Source organism: Tupaia chinensis, unplaced genomic scaffold, assembly GCF_000334495.1.
Source record: "Tupaia chinensis unplaced genomic scaffold, TupChi_1.0 Scaffold000366_1, whole genome shotgun sequence".
Classification (NCBI taxonomy): Eukaryota; Metazoa; Chordata; class Mammalia; order Scandentia; family Tupaiidae; genus Tupaia; species Tupaia belangeri.
This window is the reverse complement of record NW_006159863.1, coordinates 2805745-2827170: the sequence shown is the minus strand read 5'-3', so window position 1 is coordinate 2827170 and position 21426 is coordinate 2805745. Positions and strand designations below refer to the sequence as shown.

Sequence of the window (21426 nt, the reverse complement as noted above, 5' to 3'; positions counted from 1 at the left end):
TACACCTTCTACGTCGCATACCTGGAATATTTTTTGATTTTAATGCCATATGAAATTGGGGGCTAACCTTTTTCCACTTGGTACTCTCAGTGGTGGTGGCGTGTGTGAGCAGTACTAGCCTGTTAGTATCATACCCACTGTGGATACCATCTCTGTGTTTATGGAAGTAAACATGAGCAGAACTCAGTTTTAATTGGAATGTTTTCTTTTTCTAGGAGCTGGAGGAGGGAACGATATTCAGTGGTGTTTTTCTCAGGTGAAAGGAGCAGTAGATGATGATGTAGCAGAAGGTAAGGAAGCATTTTATAATGCAAAACTTGAATATAGACTCTTTTCTAAATCTTCATTACTCAAAGGACTTTTTCGAAGTTGTATGATAGCTTAAGAACATTCTGTGTTTATTATCCAGGAAACAGAAAAATGGTGTTAAAAAGTCATCTTTCTGAAAAATAGTCTTAAATCTCTTAATTATTTCTTGTTCTATTATTTTTTCCCTGAATTTAAAGGAGTAATAGATGATGTATATAAAACTGACACAAGGTGGCTCTGAGGGCCACATATGATTTCTTTGATAGATGACTTTTATGTACAAATAAATGGTGATGCATTTTCATGTTCAGACATGAGTTTTAGGTGATTACGTTGAAATGGGTGCTATCAGCTTTTATCTTAGAACATTCTTGACAGCACTTTTTTTGTTTGTTTGTTTGTTTTTTGGAGAGATTTTTGCTGTAAGGCACAGGCACTCCCCAGAGAGACAGAAGCGAGAAATCACTAGGGGGTAGCGGGGATGGCCACAGTCCCTTCTCCATTCTCTCGGGATCTTGGGCATGCACACACACGCACCCAGCATGAGTTTAAGCCACCTGGTCTGGGACTTGAACCATGGTTGGCTACGTGGCAGTCCAGCGACAGCCATTACTCCAACTGCTGGTCCCAGCACTCTTTTATTTTTATGGGAAGATTTTTTAGCTTCTTTTGAACTTGTCTACTTTGGGACTGTGGTATTGATTGGCATTTTATGCAGACACACTAGCTCAAATTACTTTATTGTCTAGTAGGAATTATTTAGATGCATAAGAAAATAACAGTTCTCTGAACTTGGCTTCTGGGGAATTATACGTTTGTGCAGTTAGAAACTGTGTTTGATTATTTGAAGTACTTAAGTCTAGTTTTCTTCTAAAATTGGTTTATTAATATATTTCACAAAATTTTCTAAGCTTTGAAACTCCAAGGTTTTGTATTCATTTAAGATGGTGTTGGCAGTGGAGTTACTATTTCCTGTAATGTAGCTGCATTGTTTCATTGTTTATATTTAAATATTATTTAAAGTTTGAATTTTAATAATGTCCCCATATCTTGAATGACAGTAGGAATTTTCCAAGCAAAACTGATACAAATTACAAAATGTACTTTGGATTTTTAAAGAATTGGTCTGGTGAAAATTTATAAGGCTTTCTTCTCTAGATTATAGTGTCTTCATATTAAGATAATTTTCTGACCTACAGTCTATAAAATAAGAGTACAGTTTGTTTTGAGGATTCTTCCAGGTGGTGGTAGGATGCTTTGTGTTGAGGCAGCTAAATGCTGTGTGGCTGTCCTAATGAGGTGTATAATCAGTGTGGAGAATCCTATGGGAAGCCACCTGTGTACATTATATTTGTCATATTTTACAGAGCGCTCGTGTTTCTTTTCTGTTGGATTCCCACCCATTTTTCTGATGAGAGAGATTTACAGAAGTTAGGAAACTCACTCGTGGTCACACAGCGTGTGGAGTATGGTTTTCTGGTGAAGCTTGTGGTGTTTGACTTGTTTAAGAAATAAATCCTAAATTCAAGGGAGGAGTTGTGTATTACTCATTGTTACTCTATTACCTGTTGAATAGTAGGCACTCAAATACTGGAACATTTTTGCTATTGTGTAATACTCGCCAAGTTATGAAAGTGCTGTATACTTGGGAAACATTGCTTGTTTGAATTCCATTTACTTCCTTTACCAGAGGTATCCTAAATGCTAAGTATTGGCAGTACATAGTGTCTAAAACATAGACCCTGCCCTTGAGGAGATCATAGTTTGCTTATTAAATGTGAGTCAGAAGGACCATGTGTTTTATTTAATCAGAAAAAAATGTCAGTGCTTGAAACTGAACATTCATTACTTAATGAACCAAATGATAATTTGTGCTGTTTATGGTGGGTCAGTTGTTGTTTTTTGCTAATAACTTAGTAGCTACATTTTGCCACTGGTTCACTGAGCCATTCTCTTTAGAGTTTTTGAAGGTATTTAACATCTAGTACATTCCTTGCATCTTGAAATGCCGACTTGGAATATATAGTTTAGTAAAAACATGATTTGTTCTATACATATGTCCTTGCAAATGTGTTAAATATAAAAAGCTTTTCAATTTTAAAACTGCCCTGCTTAAGTTTGGGTGTTTATGCATGTTATAGTTTGTGCATCATTGTCTGTTATGTTTATTTTACTAAAGGAAGATAGGGCTTTTGAAGTAAAATAGGGTTATTAATGCATTTTCCTTTTAGTTTTAGACTTTAATCTCTAGACAGGTTATGTCTTATTCAGTCCTTAATCTGCTTGTTTTCTTTTGATGGTACATTTCAATCTCTTTCCCGTCAAAGGTTTCAAATTGTCTGCCTCTGCTCTTCTGCATGCTGTCAGCTGCCAGGACATACCATTTCTACTCTAATGCTTTAATCTCTCCATACCCACTTTCACTCTGTGCAGGTTTGCACTCATTGGATCGCAGGAATTTCCTAAGTGATTCCCTGCTTCTTCCTAAATTTGCTTCTGTGTTTCTTTTCAGTTAGTCTCACTTTTGCCCTTTTCCTCAGAAACCTCAGTGGGTCACTGTGTCCACTTGGATTAGGAATTAAAGTCTAACATTTCAGCTTTTCTCCAGTATGACCTCTACTGTTCTAAGATTATTCGCTACTATGACTAACCATCTAGCTAAATGGTTACTATTTTTCAAAGGAGTCCTATACATTTTTCTAGTCTTAAGTATTCGTTGTTCTTCATTGGCATGCTTGGCGCTTCTCCCACAGCTCTTCTCTTACCAGAATCCTACTCATGCTTCAAGTGGTGCCTATAACCCCTTTGCTTAATTACTTCTTTTGGAAATATTTATTTTAAAAAATCTTCCTTTAGAACATTTTGTTAGATAGGTACCCTAAACCTGTGCTGTTACACAGTAAGCTTTGTGCAGGTCTGCTTTATCTTTGTGCAGGACATCATATATAAACTGCTGTGCCTAGAGCAGTGCTTGGCATACAGTAGGTGTTGAATAGAAATGTTACGATTATTAATAGGCTTTGGAAGGGGAAGAGAATGTGAAATTTGGGACAATTGACATGTACTTCTGATGCTTAGGTGATTAACATGTCAGATTTTCTAACTGCGTCGATGATACATAGTTACACACTACAAAGAAGTTCGGAGACCTGGGGTTTTTACCCTAACTCAGTACAAATGTATATGTCACTTTGGATAAGTACTCCTCTGAATTCTTACAAACTTGGCCATAAAAGGACAGGGCTAGATTAGGTCGTTTCTGCTGTTCCTTGTATTTTAATCTGGTTATTTCCTAAAGATGTCTTAGGGAAAAACAGCTTAATTTAGTTGATAAGTTAAATTGCTTGTGATATTGGAGTTTCTGGGGGCCTAAATTTAAACTAAATCTTGGCTGGATTTAGTTACTCCAGGCTAGAACTTTTCATCAAGACAGCACTTGACTTTGGACTGGATACTCACTCACTGTTACTTGGACCACGTGCCTCTCCCAGGACATTTACAATGTATGTTGGGCTACTTATTCTCTATAGGTCTTCAGACAAGGGTGGTTTACCTTTGATAGAGATCTATATCTGGGAGGAGAGGGAGGCACTGAGATCTCTGTCATGCCAGTATTCTCATGTCATGTAGTTTTCATTTAATCTTTATAGTAGTAGTAATAATAATACTTCAAATGTTTGCTCTCTTGTTCTTTGCCAGTGGGCATGTGCATTTACTGCATAGACAGAGAGGAGTGAGGAGGCATCCCTATGGGGATGGTCACACGTTTTTTCTTCCTTTCCAGATTTTGGGCATGTACACATATATGTGCCTGGCATGATTTTCAAGCCTCCAGGTCCAGGAAATCAAACCACTCAGTTGGTCATGTGAGAATCCAGCTGCCTTAATCACTATGCCACCAGCTAGGTCAATTTTTTCTTTATTGACTACTTTCTGTCAGGCGACAGTAGGTAAAAGTACAGACTCAGTGCTATGCTGCTTGGTTGTAGTCCTGCTCAGTCGCTTTCTAGCTTTGTCATCTTGGGCAGGTTAGTTCATCTCTGTGTCTTTTTCCCTGCCTATAATATGAGGATAACAATAAAACTAGTTTTATGGTGTTGCTTTGATGGTTAAATAAATAAATTTATATACGTAAAACAGAGCAGTGCCCAGCACGAGAAGAGCCTTATGAGGGTTTAGCTATTATTATTACTTGACCATTTATAGCAAGTAAGGGAGATTCACTGGAAAATGAGGAAACTGAGGAATTGTCTTTAAAGACTACTAAAATTTTCTCAGCCAAAGTGAAGGAAATAATATGTATATGTATTTTGTGCATATGCTTTGATTACACTATTAATAACGTTTTTAAAAAACTGGGGTCAACAAGTGGCTTGGTGGTCGAAGCGCTGGACTCCCACATGGCCAACTGCAGTGTGAGTCCCAGACTTGGCAGCTTGCTTTCTCACTTCTTCCCTCCCTGCCTGCCTCCCTCCCTCCGTCCTCCTTTTTTCCCTCTCTCTCTGTTTCTTTTTTTTTTTATTTTGGAGAGGTTTTCGCTATAGGGCGCGTGCGCTCGCCAGACAGACAGAGACATAGAGACAGAAAGCGAGAAATCACCCCCCAGGGGGGATGGTCACGCCGCAGTCCCTTCTCCTCCGTTCTCCTCTCGGGATCTTGGGCATGCACGCACACGCGCCCGGCGTGAGATTTAAGCCACCGGGTCCGAGATGCGAACCGCGGTCGACTACGTGGGAGTCCAGCGACATAGCCATTACGCTAACTGCTGGTTCCCTCTCTCTGTTTCTTACATGTGCCCTGAAGCAAATTTAAAAATAATAAGTAAAATTAAATAAATAAATCTTTTAAAAAAGCATTTAAAACTAAGCTGTAGGTTTAGAGACAAAACTAGAAAAACTTAAAGAAAAATTATAAATTACAATAAAAGCCAGTATATTGGTGACCTCTGAGTTGGTTGGGGCGTGATTGGGAGGGCTAAAGAGAATCTTCTGAGTGATTTTTTTCTTTAAGTTTACTATAGGGTATCTCCTCGTCAGGGAGAAAGCAAAACAGGGAAGGTGAGGAATCACCACCCCACTTCCCCACCATGGCCACACCAATGACCTTTCTCCATTCTCTTCGGGATTTGGAGCACGTGTGCACAAGCATCTGGTCGTTTTTATTTATTTATTTTTTTTAAGCTCCCTGGTCCAGGATTCCAGCTGTGCAGTCTGCCATGTGGGACCCAGCCACCTTAACGTCCATGCTGTCTGCTGACCCCTTTGAGGCTATCTTGACCTGGATGATGTTTGTACAGATGTTTATAGTGACTGACTAATCTGGATGTTTTTTGTTTTCCTTTGTTATATTTCACAAATAAAAAGTTTTTTTTTTAATTAATCATTTTATTTTAACTTTGTTTTAATTTGACCAGAGAGGAACAGAGTGGGAGAGGAAGTAAGCCAACAGGTCCAGGATTCAAATCATGGTCGGCCATGTGGGAGTCCAGCGCCCTTTAACCACCACGCCACCTGCCTGCTGAAAAGGGTTTTTTTAAACAATCCAGTACTATACTAAGAGTTTAGAATTCAAAAATGGCATTTTTTTCTTTAAGGTTTTGGCCATAGGGCATGTGTTCTCTCTAGAAAAGAGAAGGGGAAAGTGAGTAATCTCCAGGGGGATGGCCATGCCGCAGTTGCTTATCCTCCATTCTCCTTGGGCATGGATAGATACATACTCATTGTGATTTAAAAAAAAAATTTTTTTTTAAGCTGCCATGTTCAGTACTCAAACCATGGTTGGATGGTTGGCCTTAACCACCATGCCACCTGCTGGCCTCTTTTTTTTTTTTTTTTTTTTTTTTATTCTTAATTTTACTTGTGAGTACTTGGACTTGCGGGATGGGGAGGGGAGGAAGGGATGACCTGGCCACACAGTCCCTTCTTTTTTGGGGATTTGGAGCAGGCACATACAGGTGCTTGGCATGCCTTTCAAGCTGCTGGGTCCAAGACTCGAACTGTGTAGTCAGATTTTGGGCAGGCACATACGAGTTTTTGGCATGTCTTTCAAGCTGCTGGGTCCAAGACTCGAACTGTGTAGTCAGATGTGGAATCCAGCCACCTTAACTACTAACCAGCCTAAAAACTGGCGGTTTTCTCCCTCACACATTTCCTAATTCCAAGTCTGTCTCCTGGAGGCAGTTACTCAATCTTCAAGCTGTAGTACTTGGTAATTGTAGTCATTTACTTTTGAGGGGAATAAAATTGTGTTACTTTTATTCCTTGTGAATTTTAGACATTTCCTGTTGACTAGGAAATGAAGGTTAAGCTGTTCACGCCGCTCCCCCCCCTCCCCATCATGCCTGGTGTTATGTCGAATACTGTGGTTAAACTAATAGTGCTTAAGTTATTGTGACCATACAGATGTTTGCTGCTGAACTAGTAGTGCCCTATATGTTGCTCATTTTGTTTTTCATGAAGGTAGTAATTGCCTGTTTGTTGATTTGCCGTCTCCTGCTTTTTTTTTTTAAGCCAAAGACTTTTTTTATTGTTATTTTATTTAACTTTATTTATTTATTTTTAATTTAACCAGAGAGGGACAGAGTGAGAGAGGGAGGGAGGGAAAGTGAGAAAGCAAGCCGCCATGTCTGGAACTCAAACTGTGATCGGGCCATGTGGAAGTCCAGTGTCCTTAACCACCACACCACCTGCTGGCCCCAGATTTGCCTACTTCTTTACATTGGGAGGAAAAAAACTATGTGATTGCCATGTAGCACAGTGGTTAAAGGAGCTGGATACCACATGGCCAGCTGCCGTTCAAATCCTGGCCTGGCATCTTGAAAACCATGCCAGACAAGTGTGTCTTAAGTGCCCCCAAATCCTGCTGGGATGGAGAAATGGAAGAAAGGGAATTGTAGCAGTACCACACCCGTTGGGTGGGTGGGGGAGAAGGATGCTCTTCTCTTTCTCTCTCTCTCTGTCAGATGTGCCCTCTGGCAAAATTTTAAAAATATATACAGAAGGTTCAAAGCATTTAAAAACCTCATTATGACTATATGGAATAGTGTAATGAACTTCTGTCACCCAGCATCATCAATTCATGCCCAACTGTGCCCCTTTTATCTTTTTTTCATGTTTTCCCCCCTGTTGCCCTTTTTTTTTTTTTTTTTTTTTTTTTTTTTTTGGCTTTTCGCTGTAGGGCACGTGTGCTTGCTAGAAAGACAGAGACAGAGATAGAAAGAGAAAACTCACCCCCCGGGGGGGATGGCCACACCGCAATCCCTTCTCCTCCATTCTCCTCTGGGGATCTTGGGCACACACGCACCCGGCATGAGTTTAAGCCACCAGGTCTGGGACTTGAACCATGGTCGACTACATGGGAGTTCAGCGACATAGCCATTACGCTAACTGGTGGTTTCTCTCTGGTTTCTCTCTCTCTTTTTTTTAGAGAGGTTTTTGCTATAGGATGCGTGCACTTGCCAGAAAGACAGAAAGCGAGAAATTCCCCCCTGGGGGGATGCCCTTGCCACAATCCCTTCTCCTCCATTCTCCTCTCGGGATCTTGAGCATGCACTCACACATGCCCGGTGTGAGTTTAAGCCACTGGGTCCAGGACTCCAACCCTGGTCGACTACGTGCGAGTCCAGTGACATAGCCATTATGCCAACTGGTGGTCCTCCTTTTTATCTTTTTTTGAAAAATGTCGTTGGGCTTGTGCATTTGACAGGAAAAGGGGGAAAGCACCCCCAATGAGGTGTGGTCACACTGTAATCTCTTCTCCATTTCTCCATTGTGTCAGGATTTGAGGCACGCATGTACAAGTTCTGGCGTGTTTTTCAAGCCAGCAGGGCCCAGACTTGTGGAGTCCAATTCCCTTAATCCTTAGGCCATGGGGCCTACTTTTTTTTCTTTTTCCTTGCTTTTGATTGCCAGAGGATACTTGCCAGAGAGAGGGTGAGCCCCCCACACCATGGAGTACGGTTATGCTGTAGTCACTTTTTGTCCATTTCTCCATTCCCTTAGGATTTGGGGCATGCTTGAACATAAGCCTGGTGTGTTTTTCAAGGTCAGACATGCGAGGCACACTCCCTATGCATGGCATTTAACTGCCACACTGTGATGCTGTCCCAGAAATTATCAATATTTCTAATTTCTTTTTGTAGTAGTAGTTCTGATAATCTGTTAATTTGTTTTAATTTTACTTGTGTAAATAAATTATTAAAAGCTTAAATTCATGTAACTTGAAGTGTTTAATATTTTTTTCAGAATATGAAACAACTAAACCAGTCAAGATGGTTTTTAAAGTTACTTTTTAAAAAAAGAATTATGTATTTATTTATTTATGTTTACTCATTCATTTTCTTCTTTAATTTGACCAGAAAGACACAGAGAGAGAGTGAGAGAGGGAAAGTGAGAAAGCAAGCCACTAGGTCCGAGACTCGAACCATGGTCGGCTGTGTGGGAGTCCAGTGCCCTTATCCACCATGCCACTTGCCGGCCTCTAAAGTTACTTTAATATAAATTTTCATTCCTTAGTAAGTTAATATTTTACATTAAATATTTAGTAATTTTCATTATTTCAGTGTATTTTTTATTTCTATATTTGACCATTTTAAACTTCTTTTATAAAATTAATCTTAAATTTAAAAATTTTTAAGTTTAATTCAGGCACATTTGCCTGCCAGTGAGAGAAACCAAGAAAGCACCCTCTCCCAAAAGTGGCTATGCCACAGTCCCTTCTCAATTATCCTCTTGGAGTTTTGGGCACCTACACACATAAGCCCCGCATGTTTTTCAAGCTGCTAGGTCTGTACTGGAACCGTGCTGTTACCTATGTGTGAAAATTACTAAATTACTAAAATTAACTAGTTGCCTGTTAAGTCAGCCAACTAGCCCCAAACTTTCATTTTTAGAAAATTATTTCAGGATATGATATTTATTGCATGAAACATGATTTTGTGAAACTTGGATCTAAATGCATTGTATCTTTTCAACTCTTTGCTTCCTGTTTATTTTTGGCAGGATTTAGATTTATGGACTGACTCTTGGAACACACTTTTAAAATAGTATGATAGAATTATGCCTCAAATAAGGGCATACGTAAAATTTTGAGAAACAAGCAGTCGTTAGGATATCATAAAATTTAATGGTTTTTAATTCATTCCATATGTTTAATGCTACAATGTAAGCAGAATTCAAGTTGTTTCTCTTCTATGTTTCTTAGAGTAGGGTACATGTTAGAATTAGGCACTAAGGTAAATTAAGATAAAAAATAATGGAACCCGTTTGTTTTGCAGAGTTCAAAATAGTGAAACATCAGTTACATTTAAAAGCCCATGACCTATGGCAAAGATCCTAAGAGTCTCACCTTATATAAAGTGACACTCCTTTCTCTTAACCACAGGTGTTACTGCTGACTGAGGTCTAGTAGCCCTTACTCAAGACAGTTTCTAAAAGTAGTGTTAATTTGCCTATTAACTAATGTCAATGACAGTATTTACCTAGCATAAGATACTTTTTGTTTTGGGGACCAGCAGGTGGTGGGGTTAAGGTGCTGGACATTCCCACATGGCCAACCATGGTTCAAGTCCTGGACTTGGTGCCTGCTTTCTCACTTTTTCTCTCTCCCTGTGTCTCTCTGGTCAAAATAAAATAAGTAAATGAATGAATAAAATTAAAAATAATTTTAAAAAGATACTTTTTTGTTTTATTTTAAAATATTAAAGTGTGTGGGTGTTTTTGTTTTGTTTTGTTTTGTTTTGTTTTGTTTTGTTTTGAGAGGTTTTTGCTATAGGGCACATGCGCACGCCAGAAAGACAGAGACAGGCAGAGAGATAGAAAGCGAGAAATCACCCCCCAGGGGTATGGCCACTCTGCAATCCCTTCTCCATTCTCCTCTTGGGATCTTGGACACTCACGCACACGTGCCTGGCGTGAGTTTAAGCATCCAGGTCCAGGGCTCGAACCACGGTCAACTACTTGGGAGTCCAGTGACATAGGCATTATGCCATCTGCTGATCCCAACAGTTTTTTTTAATTCTTTCATTGGTAAAACAAAAACATGTAGTAATAGCTGTCACAAGTGCTTTAGCTGGAATTTTGTCCCAAGGTATTAAAATAAGCTGACTTAGGTGCTTCTTAATACTCTCTTGTAGTAAGCTAAATTTTAAAATCACCCAAGTATTTGAAAATTATAGAATAAGTAGAATGAGGAGAATTGTTTGAAGCAAAGAATCTATTCAGCAAAGAGGTTTGCGTATATTGTGTATTTGTATACATAGAAGGGGCCTTCGAAATGTTCATGGGAAAGTGGAAATAAAGTAGTTTATTTTGGTGGGGGGGAAGTGGAGATTCATATTGTCAGTTTATATGCGTTAAATAATACACATTTTCTTTTTTTTTTTTTTCTTTTTTTTTTTTTGAGAGGTTTTTGCTATAGGGCATGTACGCTCGCCAGACAGACAGACAGACAGAGACAGAGAGACAGAAAGCGAGAAATCACCCCCCAGGGGGGATGGCCACGCCACAATCCCTTCTCCATTCTTCTCTCGGGACCTTGGGCATGCACGCACACGCGCCCGGCGTGAAGTTGAACCACCGTGTCTGGGACTCGAACCGCGGTCAACTACGTGGGAGTCCAGCGACATAGTCATTACGCTTACTGCTGGCCCCAATAATACACATTTTCTGTGAACTTTTTGAAGATGCATTTATTTGCTTAATTTATATTAAAGTTGAATTGCAGGAAGAAAGGTAAGCTATGTTTTAAGTGTCTTATGCTGATTAATAGGAACATTGAAGGATTGGTGGTTGATATTTTACCTAATATCCTGAATTGTATATGCTTAACCATTCTTGTAGGTGGTAATGGAAATTATAATTGGATTAATGAAGGGTTCACAGGTTACTTCTTTAGTAGAAGGAAAGGGAAGACCTGAGTAGAAATGAGATTTTTGAAAATAAACTGCTGTGTAGTCATTTTTTTAGAAGAGATGACATGACCATCTTTTTGTTTTTATTTTTGCTATAAGGTGTGTGCGCTCAGTGGAGAGAGGAAGGAGAGACAAGACAAAGTGAGAGATCACCCCCTAGAGGGGATGACCACGCCTTCTCCACTCTCCACTCCCTCTCAGGATTTTGGGCATGCATGTACATGCACCCAGTCTGATTTTGTTTGTTTGTCTTCTATTAAATTTTTTGCCATAGGGAAGGCACATGTGCTTGCTGGAGAGAGAGAGAGAGAGAAATCACCCTTGTCAACCCAGGGGGGATGACCACATAACAGTCCCCACTCTCTATTACTCTCAGGATTTGGGGAAGGCACACACATGCAGCCCGTGAGTTTTTTAAACTGCCGAGTCAGACATGTGAGATCCAGTGCCTTAACCACCATTTCACCTGCTGACTGGCACCCAGCATGTTTTTCAAGCAGCCAGGTCCAAGATTTGAACCTTAATATTGGCCATGTGGGGTCCAGCCACCTTAACCACTGTACCACCTGGCTGGCCAGATCATCTTAACGAATCTCAGCAGCTAGCATTTACTGAGTTTTAATTATATACCAGACACTGTTTTATGTGCATTATATGTATTAATTGGGAAAGCTAATTTATTTTTTAATTATTTGATTGAACTTTATTTACTTATTTATTTTCTTTTTCTTTTTTTTTTTTTTTTTTTGGAGAGGTTTTTTTTCTATAGGGCGTTTTTGCTGAGGTTTTTTTTCTATAGGGCGTGTATGCTTGCCAGAGAGACAGAAAGTGAAAATTCACCCCCGAGGAGGGATGGCTATGCTGTAATCCCTTCTACTCCCAGGATCGTGGGCGCACACACACACTCTCCCAGCGTGAGTTTGAGCCACCAGGTCTGGGACTCGAACCATGGTCGACCACATGGGAGTCCAGTGACATAGCCATTACGCCTACTGCTGGTCCCTCTTTCCTTTTATTTTAAGTGAAGTTTTTGATGTTGGAGTATAATTTGTTGGTAGTAGTTTACTTATAATGCCTGGTGGGTGGTTTTGGTTTTAAAATTAATTTAGAGATAAACTGAGTTTTTAGTTAATGGCATTCATAATCTGTGATGTGATATAGATGAGTTACAAGATGTAAACCCTCTAAAGTTGTCTGAAATTGTTTAATTGTACACTCATATCTTTCTGGTAAGCATGTGAATATCCGTTATCACAACAGCTTTTATAATTAGTCTAGAGATTCTCAAAATGTGGTTTTAAAAGGTCTGTGAAGTCAAGACATTTTTTTCATATACTAAGATCATATTTGCCTTTTACGCCAGGTCGACATTTACAGCAATGGTGCTAGTAGTTTTGATAATCATTGTTATGTACTGTTGGTTAGAAAACCGCCAATTTTACTTAAGAATGTCCTCGAAGCAAGGAAAACCTATTATTACTAAATCTCAGCTCCAGTCTTTTAAATATTCTGCATGGCAAAATGAAAAGGCAACCTAAAAGCACTTCTGCATTTGAGCAGAGAACAGTGGTTATCAGAAGGAATGGCAGTGGTGCAACTATTTGAATTTCAAGCTGAGTTAATGGCTCTTTCATGGAACATCATTTTTATTTGAAAAAAAAAATACTGACACACCGGTTATTCACACTTTTTTTAAAATGACTTTTTTCAGGTGAACAGTGAACCTGTTGCATCAGTGACTCATCAGTAGTTCATAATAAAATTTGAACTTTCAAACAAAAATAATTTTATGAAACATGTTCATGAGTTCTTCAAAATGAGTTCTTCATGGAAAATGCGTATTATGAAAATATCTGCATGGATGACAAATTATTTTTGTACCCAAATAAATTAATTCCATATACTGCAAACTTTTTGAAGTCCCCTTATATCTGATCATGTATGCGACACCATCCCAATACTTAAGAGAGTATTCAGAAGAAATCAGTAGTAGTCTTAATGTGACTTAAAAAAATTTTTTTAAACATTTATTTATCTACTTGTGATTTTTTTCAAGCCAGGGACTCAAACTGCAGTCAGCCATGTGGGAGTCCAGGAACTTAACCACTACACTACCTGCTGGCCCCTTAAATGTGATTTTTTTTTTTTTAATTTGCCAAAGGGCATTTATGCTCTTTGGAGAGATGGGGGGAAAAAATGAGAGAAAGCACCCCCCCTGGGGCATGGTCATGGCACAATTGCTTTTTCCATCTCTCCCTTTCAGGAGAGAAACATGCCTGCATTTTAACAAATTATTTAATTTTATTTGTTGTTACTTATTTTTAAATTTGACCAGAGAGAAAGGGAAAGTGAGAAAGCAAGCCACCAGGCCCAGGACTGAACCGCAGTGGACATGTGGGAGTCCAGCACCCTAACCACCACGCCACCTTCCGGCATCGCCTGTCATGTTCTTAAGCCACAAGGTCTGAGACTTGAACTGTGTAGTGGGCCATGTGGGATCCAGCTGCCTTAACCACCACACCACTGGGTGGCCCAGTGTACTGCTTTTATGCATAAATATCTGTAAAGTTTTCCTGTGAAACTGGTTTCTTGATGAGGTTGTCTTAGTTTTTTCTTTTCATTTGTTTGAATGCTACTCTTTTTGTCTAAGCTCTTTCTGCTGGTGTTTTTGATGGAGGAAGGGTACCTTCAGGATTGTAAAATATCTCTTTTTTTTGGGAGAGGTTTTTGCCATAGGGTGCGCGCTCACCAGACAGAGAGAGACATAGATAGAGACAGAAAGTGAGAAATCACCCCCAGGGGGAATGGCCATGCAGCAATCCCTTCTCCCCCCTTCGCCTCTCGGGATCTTGGGCACGCACGCACAGGCACCCGGCGTGAGTTTAAGCCACCGGGTCCGGGATTCGAACCGCGATCAATTACATGGGAGTCCAGTGACATAGCCATTACGCTAACTGCTGGTCCCCAAGTATCTGGTTTTTAATCAGTTAATTATTTTAATTTGACAGGGGTGGGGGTGGGGTGGGGAACTGCCAGGTCTGGGACTCAGAACTGTGGTTAGCCATGTGAAAGTCCAGCACCCCTGACCATCACACCATCTGCTGGCCTCAGTAAAGTATCTGGTTTTAAATTTACATTTCCTTTACAAAGACAAAATATGTATTTACCAGAGTTTTTCGCATAGTGTCTCTGCTCAGTTCTAGCCATCAGTAACACTTAATAGAAGATTAGTGCTATGGAGAATGCGAAGGAAACCGAAAACATGATTCCTTTATTTTAGTTATATTAAAAAGGTCATTTTTACTGAGACAAGCATTTCTCATGGCATTTTGGCTTTGGTGTTAACCTGTTGTCCTGTGAGGTTGATCATTGTCTTATCCCATATAAAATTTTACAGGTAATGCTGGAATGTGAGTTGTAAATTATTTTTTCTTTTCCAAATTTACATTATACTGCTTGATAATGAGATGGGCTGTAGTTCAAGTTAGTTGTTTTCTTGGGATTGAATGAGTCACATTCCTAATGTCCAAGTCTGTAAACTATGGGATTGTTGGGAAAGTCACGATGCACTGTTGCATAGGAAAACACAGTATCTTTCAGTGCTTTCAAATGATTGTGAGTTTACATTTACTAATCAGTGTTACTGGAGATTTCTCTAGCTAAATGTTTGTGGTAGTCTACAAACTTTAACTTTTTTTTAATTATGTTTTTGAGAGAGATTTTTGCTATAGGGCATGTGCACTCCCCATAGAGACAGAGAGGCAGAAAGATAGAAAGTGAGAAATCACTCCCCAGGGGAATGGCCATGCTACAGTCCCTTCTCCATTCTCCTCTCGGGATTTAAGGACTTTTTAACATTTAAGTTTGTCAGTTTCTTAAAAGTTTTAACAGATTTACCATATGACCCAGCTGTTCTCCTAGGTGTATATTTAGGAGAATTGAAAACCTGTGTCTACACAAAAATTTCTACGTGAATGATTATAGCAGCCTTATTCTTAATAAAGTATTAATATGTCTACTGTATGGATGAGCTTTGAAAACATCTAAGTGAAAAAGCTAGTCACAAAAGGCCAGATATCATGATTCTGTCTGTATAAAATAAAATGTTTGGTGTAGGCAAATCTATTGAGACAAAGTAGATTTATATTTTCCAGGGGCTGGGGGGGAGTGGAAGGGTGCTGGGGAAAAGGGTTGGAATTAGAATGATTGCGAGTGGAGTTTAGAGTTTATGTAAGGTTATGAAAATGTTCTGGAATTAAATACAATTTGGTGAATATACCAAAAACCACTAGTACATCTTTTCTTTTCCCTTTTAAAGTTTTTACCTTAGGTCTCTTGTACTTGCCAGAGGCAGATAGTGAGAGGGAAAGTGAGAAATCACTCCCCAGGGGGATAGCCACCACTGTCTTCTCCATTCTCCTCCTGGGATTTTGGGCATGTGCGCACGTGCGCCTATCGCAAGTTTCAAGCCACTGGGTAAGACATGTATGAGTCCAGTGCCTTTAACCACCCTGCCATCTGCTGGTCCTAGGTCACTTATTTCTTACATATTGTTCTAAAAGTATTTATCTGCATGTGTTTTTAACTTAACAGAGTATGTTCATAATTTTAGACTTGAAGGTAGGAAAATAAGTTCTAGACACTCATGAATTATTAGGCAAAACCTATAGACCTGTCTACTAGAGAGATCTGATTACTTCCCTGAGAAGTTAATAACTTCTTTTAACTGGCGTGTGATTTTGTATGAAGAGTTGCTGAGAAGATTGTGCATAATTGGAAATGTATATCTAGGTACACAATTATTGGATTTTAAATAAAGCAAGATAAAATTTATAATAATAATGTCTATACTATTTAAGTCTTAAAAAATAGTAATTCGGGTTACCCTATATTAAATTAGACCTTAGCGGTGCTGACAGGTGGCATGGTGGTTAAGGGTGCTGAACTCCCACGTGACTCCCAATTGCGGTTTGAGTCCTGGACCTGGCAGCTTGCTTTCTCTCCCTCTCTCTCTCTCTCTTTCTTTCTGTCTGTCACTTGCTCACTCACTAACTCACTCTGGCCTTCTCTGGTCAAATAAAAATAAATAAAGATAAATAAAATAATTCTTTAAAAAAATTAGACCTTAGCTTTTTTGCTTTGCTCCAGTTGAATCTGATTAATCCTGATGGTGTTCAGAGTCACCAGGTTATTTAACAGGAATTAGACATTACAGAGTATGCTAGTTTCTAAGACTTTTTTTAAAAAGAATTACTTTATTTAACTTTTTCTCTCTCTGTCCCTCTCTGGTCAAATTAAAATAAACAAATACATAAATAAAATAAGGTTCAATAAAATATTTTTAAAAAGGATCAGCTAGTTTTTGAGGTTTGGGGCACATTGTAGACATTTTCAATAAATATGTTGCCTTAATGAATAGCACTTTAGCTTGGTTGGGTTAGGGGTTTGCGAAATCCTAGGGAAAAGATTGGTTTCATTAGAGTTGGGGTCATGGTAGGGGCTGGGGCTTTAACTATTAATTTGGCAATTAAAAAAAATTATATATTTTAAAAATTTAACTATTTATTCATTTCTATTTGACCAGAAAGGGAGGAGAGTGAGAAAGGAAGGAACGGGTTGTCAGGCTTTTGAGCGGTTACTCTGTATTCCAAGTGACAAAAGAGAGAATTATAAAAATGGGTGATGTTGAGAAAGGCAAGAAGATTTTTGTTTGGAAGTGTGCCCCGTGCTACACCGTGGAAAAGGGAGGCGAGCAAAAGACTGACTCAGATCTCCATGGTCTGTTTGGTGGAAGATAGGTCAGGCCCCTGGATTCTCTTACACAGATGCCAGCAAGAACAAAGGCATCACCTGGGGAGAGGGTACACTGATGGGGGATTTGGAGAATCCCAAGAAGGACATCCCTGGGACAAAAATGGTCTTCACTGGCATTAGAAAGAAGTCTGAAAGAGCAGAGTTGATAGCTTATCTTTAAAAAGCTGTTAATGAAAAATGGGTGACCACTGCCTTATTTATGAGAAAAACAAATGTCTCACCTTTTTTATGTGTACTGTATTTTAATTGATCTCCTACACCGGCACTCAGATCACGAATGGGTACTTTTGTTGGACAATCCTGATTTAAGTAAGACTAGCTTGTGATTAAATTAATGTTGTTGAGTTTTTAGAATTTTGATAGTAATTTCAGTTCAGTAAGTGCTATCACTATTTGCCCTTTTGTTTTCTAAAATTTTTTTATTATTTTATTTCATTTTATTTTTTAAATTTGACCAGAGAGGGACAGTGTGTGTGTGTGTGTGTGTGTGTGTGTTGTGTGTGTGAGAGAGAGAGAGAGAGAGAGAGCAAGCCACCAGGTCTGGGGCTTGAACCATGGTCAGCCATGTGGGAGTCCAGCTGCCCTAACCATTATGCAGTCTGCCAGCCCCTACTATTTGCCCTTTCTAAAGATACAATTGGTAATTCATTAGTGATGCTCATGTTTCTACAAAGATGGTGAATGCCATCTCAAAGGCTACTGGAGACTGGTTTTATTTAGGCTTAGATATAACTGGTTATATGAATATGTAAATACTGAAGAAATCCCTTTACTTCTCAAAAGCTAAGCAGTCTCACCTGCGTTTTAATTTGGGTTTTTTTAACCTCTTAAGGCAAAGGCTGAAGTTAAGGTAGTGATATCTACTTTATATATTTGGTCATAACTCTACCAGTTTAATTAGAATTCCCTGTATCCAAAACACTGCTTTTTACTTACTGAAAGACATTTTAAAGTGGTATCAAATAAAGAATATGTAACACTTTACATATTTATAAATGATTTGTAAGGTTGGATGCTTTTGAAAATCAGTGTGACAAGATTTTACAATTAGCCATGTGGGGGTGTCCAGCACCCTTGATCACCAAGCCACCTGCCAGCCCCTTAATCTGACTATTTAAAAATGAATGCGTGACATTAAAAGTTTAAGCTTGTGGTACCAGCCGATGACATAAAGGTTATGTTGCTGGACTGCCACGTAGTTGACCATGACTTGAGTCCTGGACCTGGCAGCTTAAAAAACTCACACCAGGTGCATATTCCAAGAGGAAAATGGAGGAGAAGGGATTGCAGCTTGGCCATCCCCCTGGGGGATGATTTCTCACTTTTTGTCTCTCTGTCTCTCTGGCAAGCACATGTAGGGTATAGCAAAAAAATTTCTTGCTAAAAAAAAGCATATATCTTTTCCTATTTTTTGTCTTGTTTTCCTTTTTTCTCAAGTTCTTTTAGTAGTATTCTTTCCTGGGATTGTATACTCTACATCTTCTTTCAAAAGTAATGTAATTGGGAGGGTATGGGGTGCACATCGAATATGCATTAGGATCCAAAGCATCCTTCACTTTTAATGTATTTTTTGTAGACGTAGGGATGGAGTTTAGCAGCATCTGAAGTTGTGCCAGGAATACCCATTAGAAGTATTGACCCTTGAGTGCTAAGGCTATACAAAAAACCCTATTCTTAACTTCTGAGTTTTACTAAAATTTAGATTTTGGGGCTAGTAAGTCATGGTGGTTAAGGTGCTGGATCCTATATGGTCAACTCTGTAAGTTTGAATGCTGGACCTGGTGGCCTGAAAAAAAAAACCAAAAACACTGGAGGTGTGTGTGTGTGTGTGTGTGTGTGTGTACGTGTTTGTGCCCAAAATCCAGAGGGGAGAACAGAGAAGAAGAGATTGCTGTGTGGCAATCCCCCTTAGGAAAGTTTTTTCTCACTTTCCCTCTCTGTCTCCTGTGAGTGCACAAGCCCTATAGCTCCCCTCAAAAAAAAAAAAAAATCTAAAAAATGAAATTCAGATTATGATTTTCTTTTAGATCTGGGGTAGAACCTGTATTTTGAATTTTTTTTTTTTGAGAGATTTTCGCTATAGGGTGCGTGTGCTCGCCAGCCAGACAGAGAAAGACATAGAAACAGAAAGTGAGAAATCACCCCCAGGGGGGATGGACACTACGCACACGCGACCAGAGTGAGTTTTAAGCCACCGCGTCCTGGAAGCGAACCACAGTCGACTACGTGGGAGTCCAGCGACATAGCCATTACGCTAACTGCTGGTTCCCGAATTTTTAGTCAGCTCCTAGTGATACTAACGTTGCTGCTACTGGAGGTCCGTAGACTCCTTTGAGCAGCAGGCAGTTTATAGCCTTTAAAAAAGGCGGGGGAACCAGCAGTTAGCGTAATGGCTATGTCGCTGGACTCCCATGTAGTCGACCGTGGTTCGTGTCCCGGACCCGGTGGCTTAAAACTCACGCCAGGCGCGTGGGCGTGCGTGCCCAAGATCCCGAGAGGAGAATGGAGGAGAAGGGATTGTGGCGTGACCATCCCCCCTGGGGGGTGATTTCTCGCTTTCTGTCTCTATGTCTCTGTCTGTCTGTCTGGCGAGCGCACGCGCCCTACAGTGAAAATCTCTCAAAAAAAAAAAAAAAGGCGGAAAGGAGCTTAGGTAAGGTAGAATCAGTTGGCATTTTTAAAATGAATGAAGAAATGGAACGCCTCCTTGGGAGCTTTGTACTAGGTGTTGAAAGAGTCCTTTGCATCACACTGCTACAGTCAGCCATCTCCAGTGGCTAGATTAGATTCATGTTTGCATTTCAAGTTTAGCTTAGACCAGGATCTTACTATAAGGTTAGCTTTTGCTAATAATATACCCCTTTTTAAGATAAATTGTTCTCTAGTATTGTGAAAATGGTGAATTTACTAAATGAAATATTTTTTTAATCTCTCTTTTATTATTTTATTTAACTTTAATTATTATTATTATTTTCACATGTGTTTTGCCAAAGAAAGGCAGAGAGAGAGAGAGAGAGAGAAAGGAAGCCGCCAGGGCCGGGACTCGAATTATGGTCAGCCATGTGGGAATTCCAGTACCTTAACCACCACACGACTTGCTGGCCCCACTAAATGAAATCTTAACTCCTTCATTAGTAGAAAGAAAAATTTCCCCCTTTAAGAGAGAGAGGGGCACCCTCAGCTGTTTCTCAAGCCACAGTCCGCCTTTATCCTCTGTCCTTCTTGGCCAGCCAGGATCATGGGCATGTGCCCCCACTTTATGTAGGTCCATCTGGGAATCAAAGCTTCATCTCCCATATGGCTTCCAGCATTGGAAAACATTGCGCTAACGCTGTGACACCACGACTGGGCCAGCCTCAAGCCTGGCTGCTGACATCCTGGTAGCTAGAAGATAACTCATCCGTTTATGGTCTAGGATACAGCCTTTCTTTTACCTTGCACTTCCATTTCCCAGTCTTTTTTTTTGCAGGGTGAAATCTAGGACCTCAACCACCACCACTGCCTCCACCCACCCCAGAATCCTAGTTTGTTTGCTCTGATGATTCAGTTTCCTTTATTTATTTATTTATTTATTTATTTTTACACAAACTTTTTGAAATTCATAGTTTTCCCATTACACGTTTTTCCATGAGCTTTTTTTTTTTTGAAACTTAAAAAAAAATTGATTTACATTCATTTCCTAAGCATCATCAGTTTGCTTTATTCTGATAACTTATTTGTTAGCTATTTTCCAGCATGTTTGTTGTAATCTTCCTTCTATTTCCTTGCCTGTTCCTGTTCTTACAGTTTTAAATTGTTTTTATCATTCACTGTCATTTTAATGGGGTTTAGAGGGGAGAGAGAAATGGATGTGTTTTGCATCTCTTTGTTTCACGTGTATCTATGAAATATTTCTTTAGTTCTTAAGCCTTGTAGTCCATATTTGAGAACACTTGGTAATCACTTTCTCTGCCCAAGAAAAGACAAATTTACAGTTTTTAAAAGGTAGATTTAGTAGTTTTCTTAAATCTACATTCTAGTGCTGTATACTGCTTTGGAAAATTGTGGACTTATTTTTCTCAATTAGTCTTCAAACTAAAACACAGGATTAAGGAAGTAATAGCTTTTCTGTTTTTCATCAAGAACACTTGCACACTGATACTAGTAGTACAACATGTAGACTTAATGCTAGCTGCCTCTGCCTACCTCTGAGATCTTTTCTGTTGGTCTCTGCTTGCCAGTAGATTCCACCACTGAGGCTTTCTTTGTGTCCTATGAACAGATATTGTTCTTCTCTTTTTTTTTAAAGGAAAGTAAAACTATTTATTGACCACTGCTCACCAGTGTTTACAATAAAGTAAACAGTAGACATTTGAGTAGCCTACTGATTACTTCAGTTTCTGGTTTTCCTTGGT

At 39.4% G+C, this 21426-nt stretch overlaps 1 protein-coding gene across 1 annotated transcript in view; it reads left to right on the top strand.

Moving 5' to 3' along the window:
• Nucleotides 1-215: 215 nt before the first annotated feature.
• Nucleotides 216-21426, top strand: part of PPP2R2A (protein phosphatase 2 regulatory subunit Balpha) — a gene marked incomplete at its 5' end in the record, with an annotated part of 89938 nt that continues 68727 nt past the window's right edge. The window contains 1 exon segment of the mRNA XM_014589646.1: nt 216-290. Within this exon segment, the coding sequence (XP_014445132.1) occupies nt 216-290 (75 nt within the window).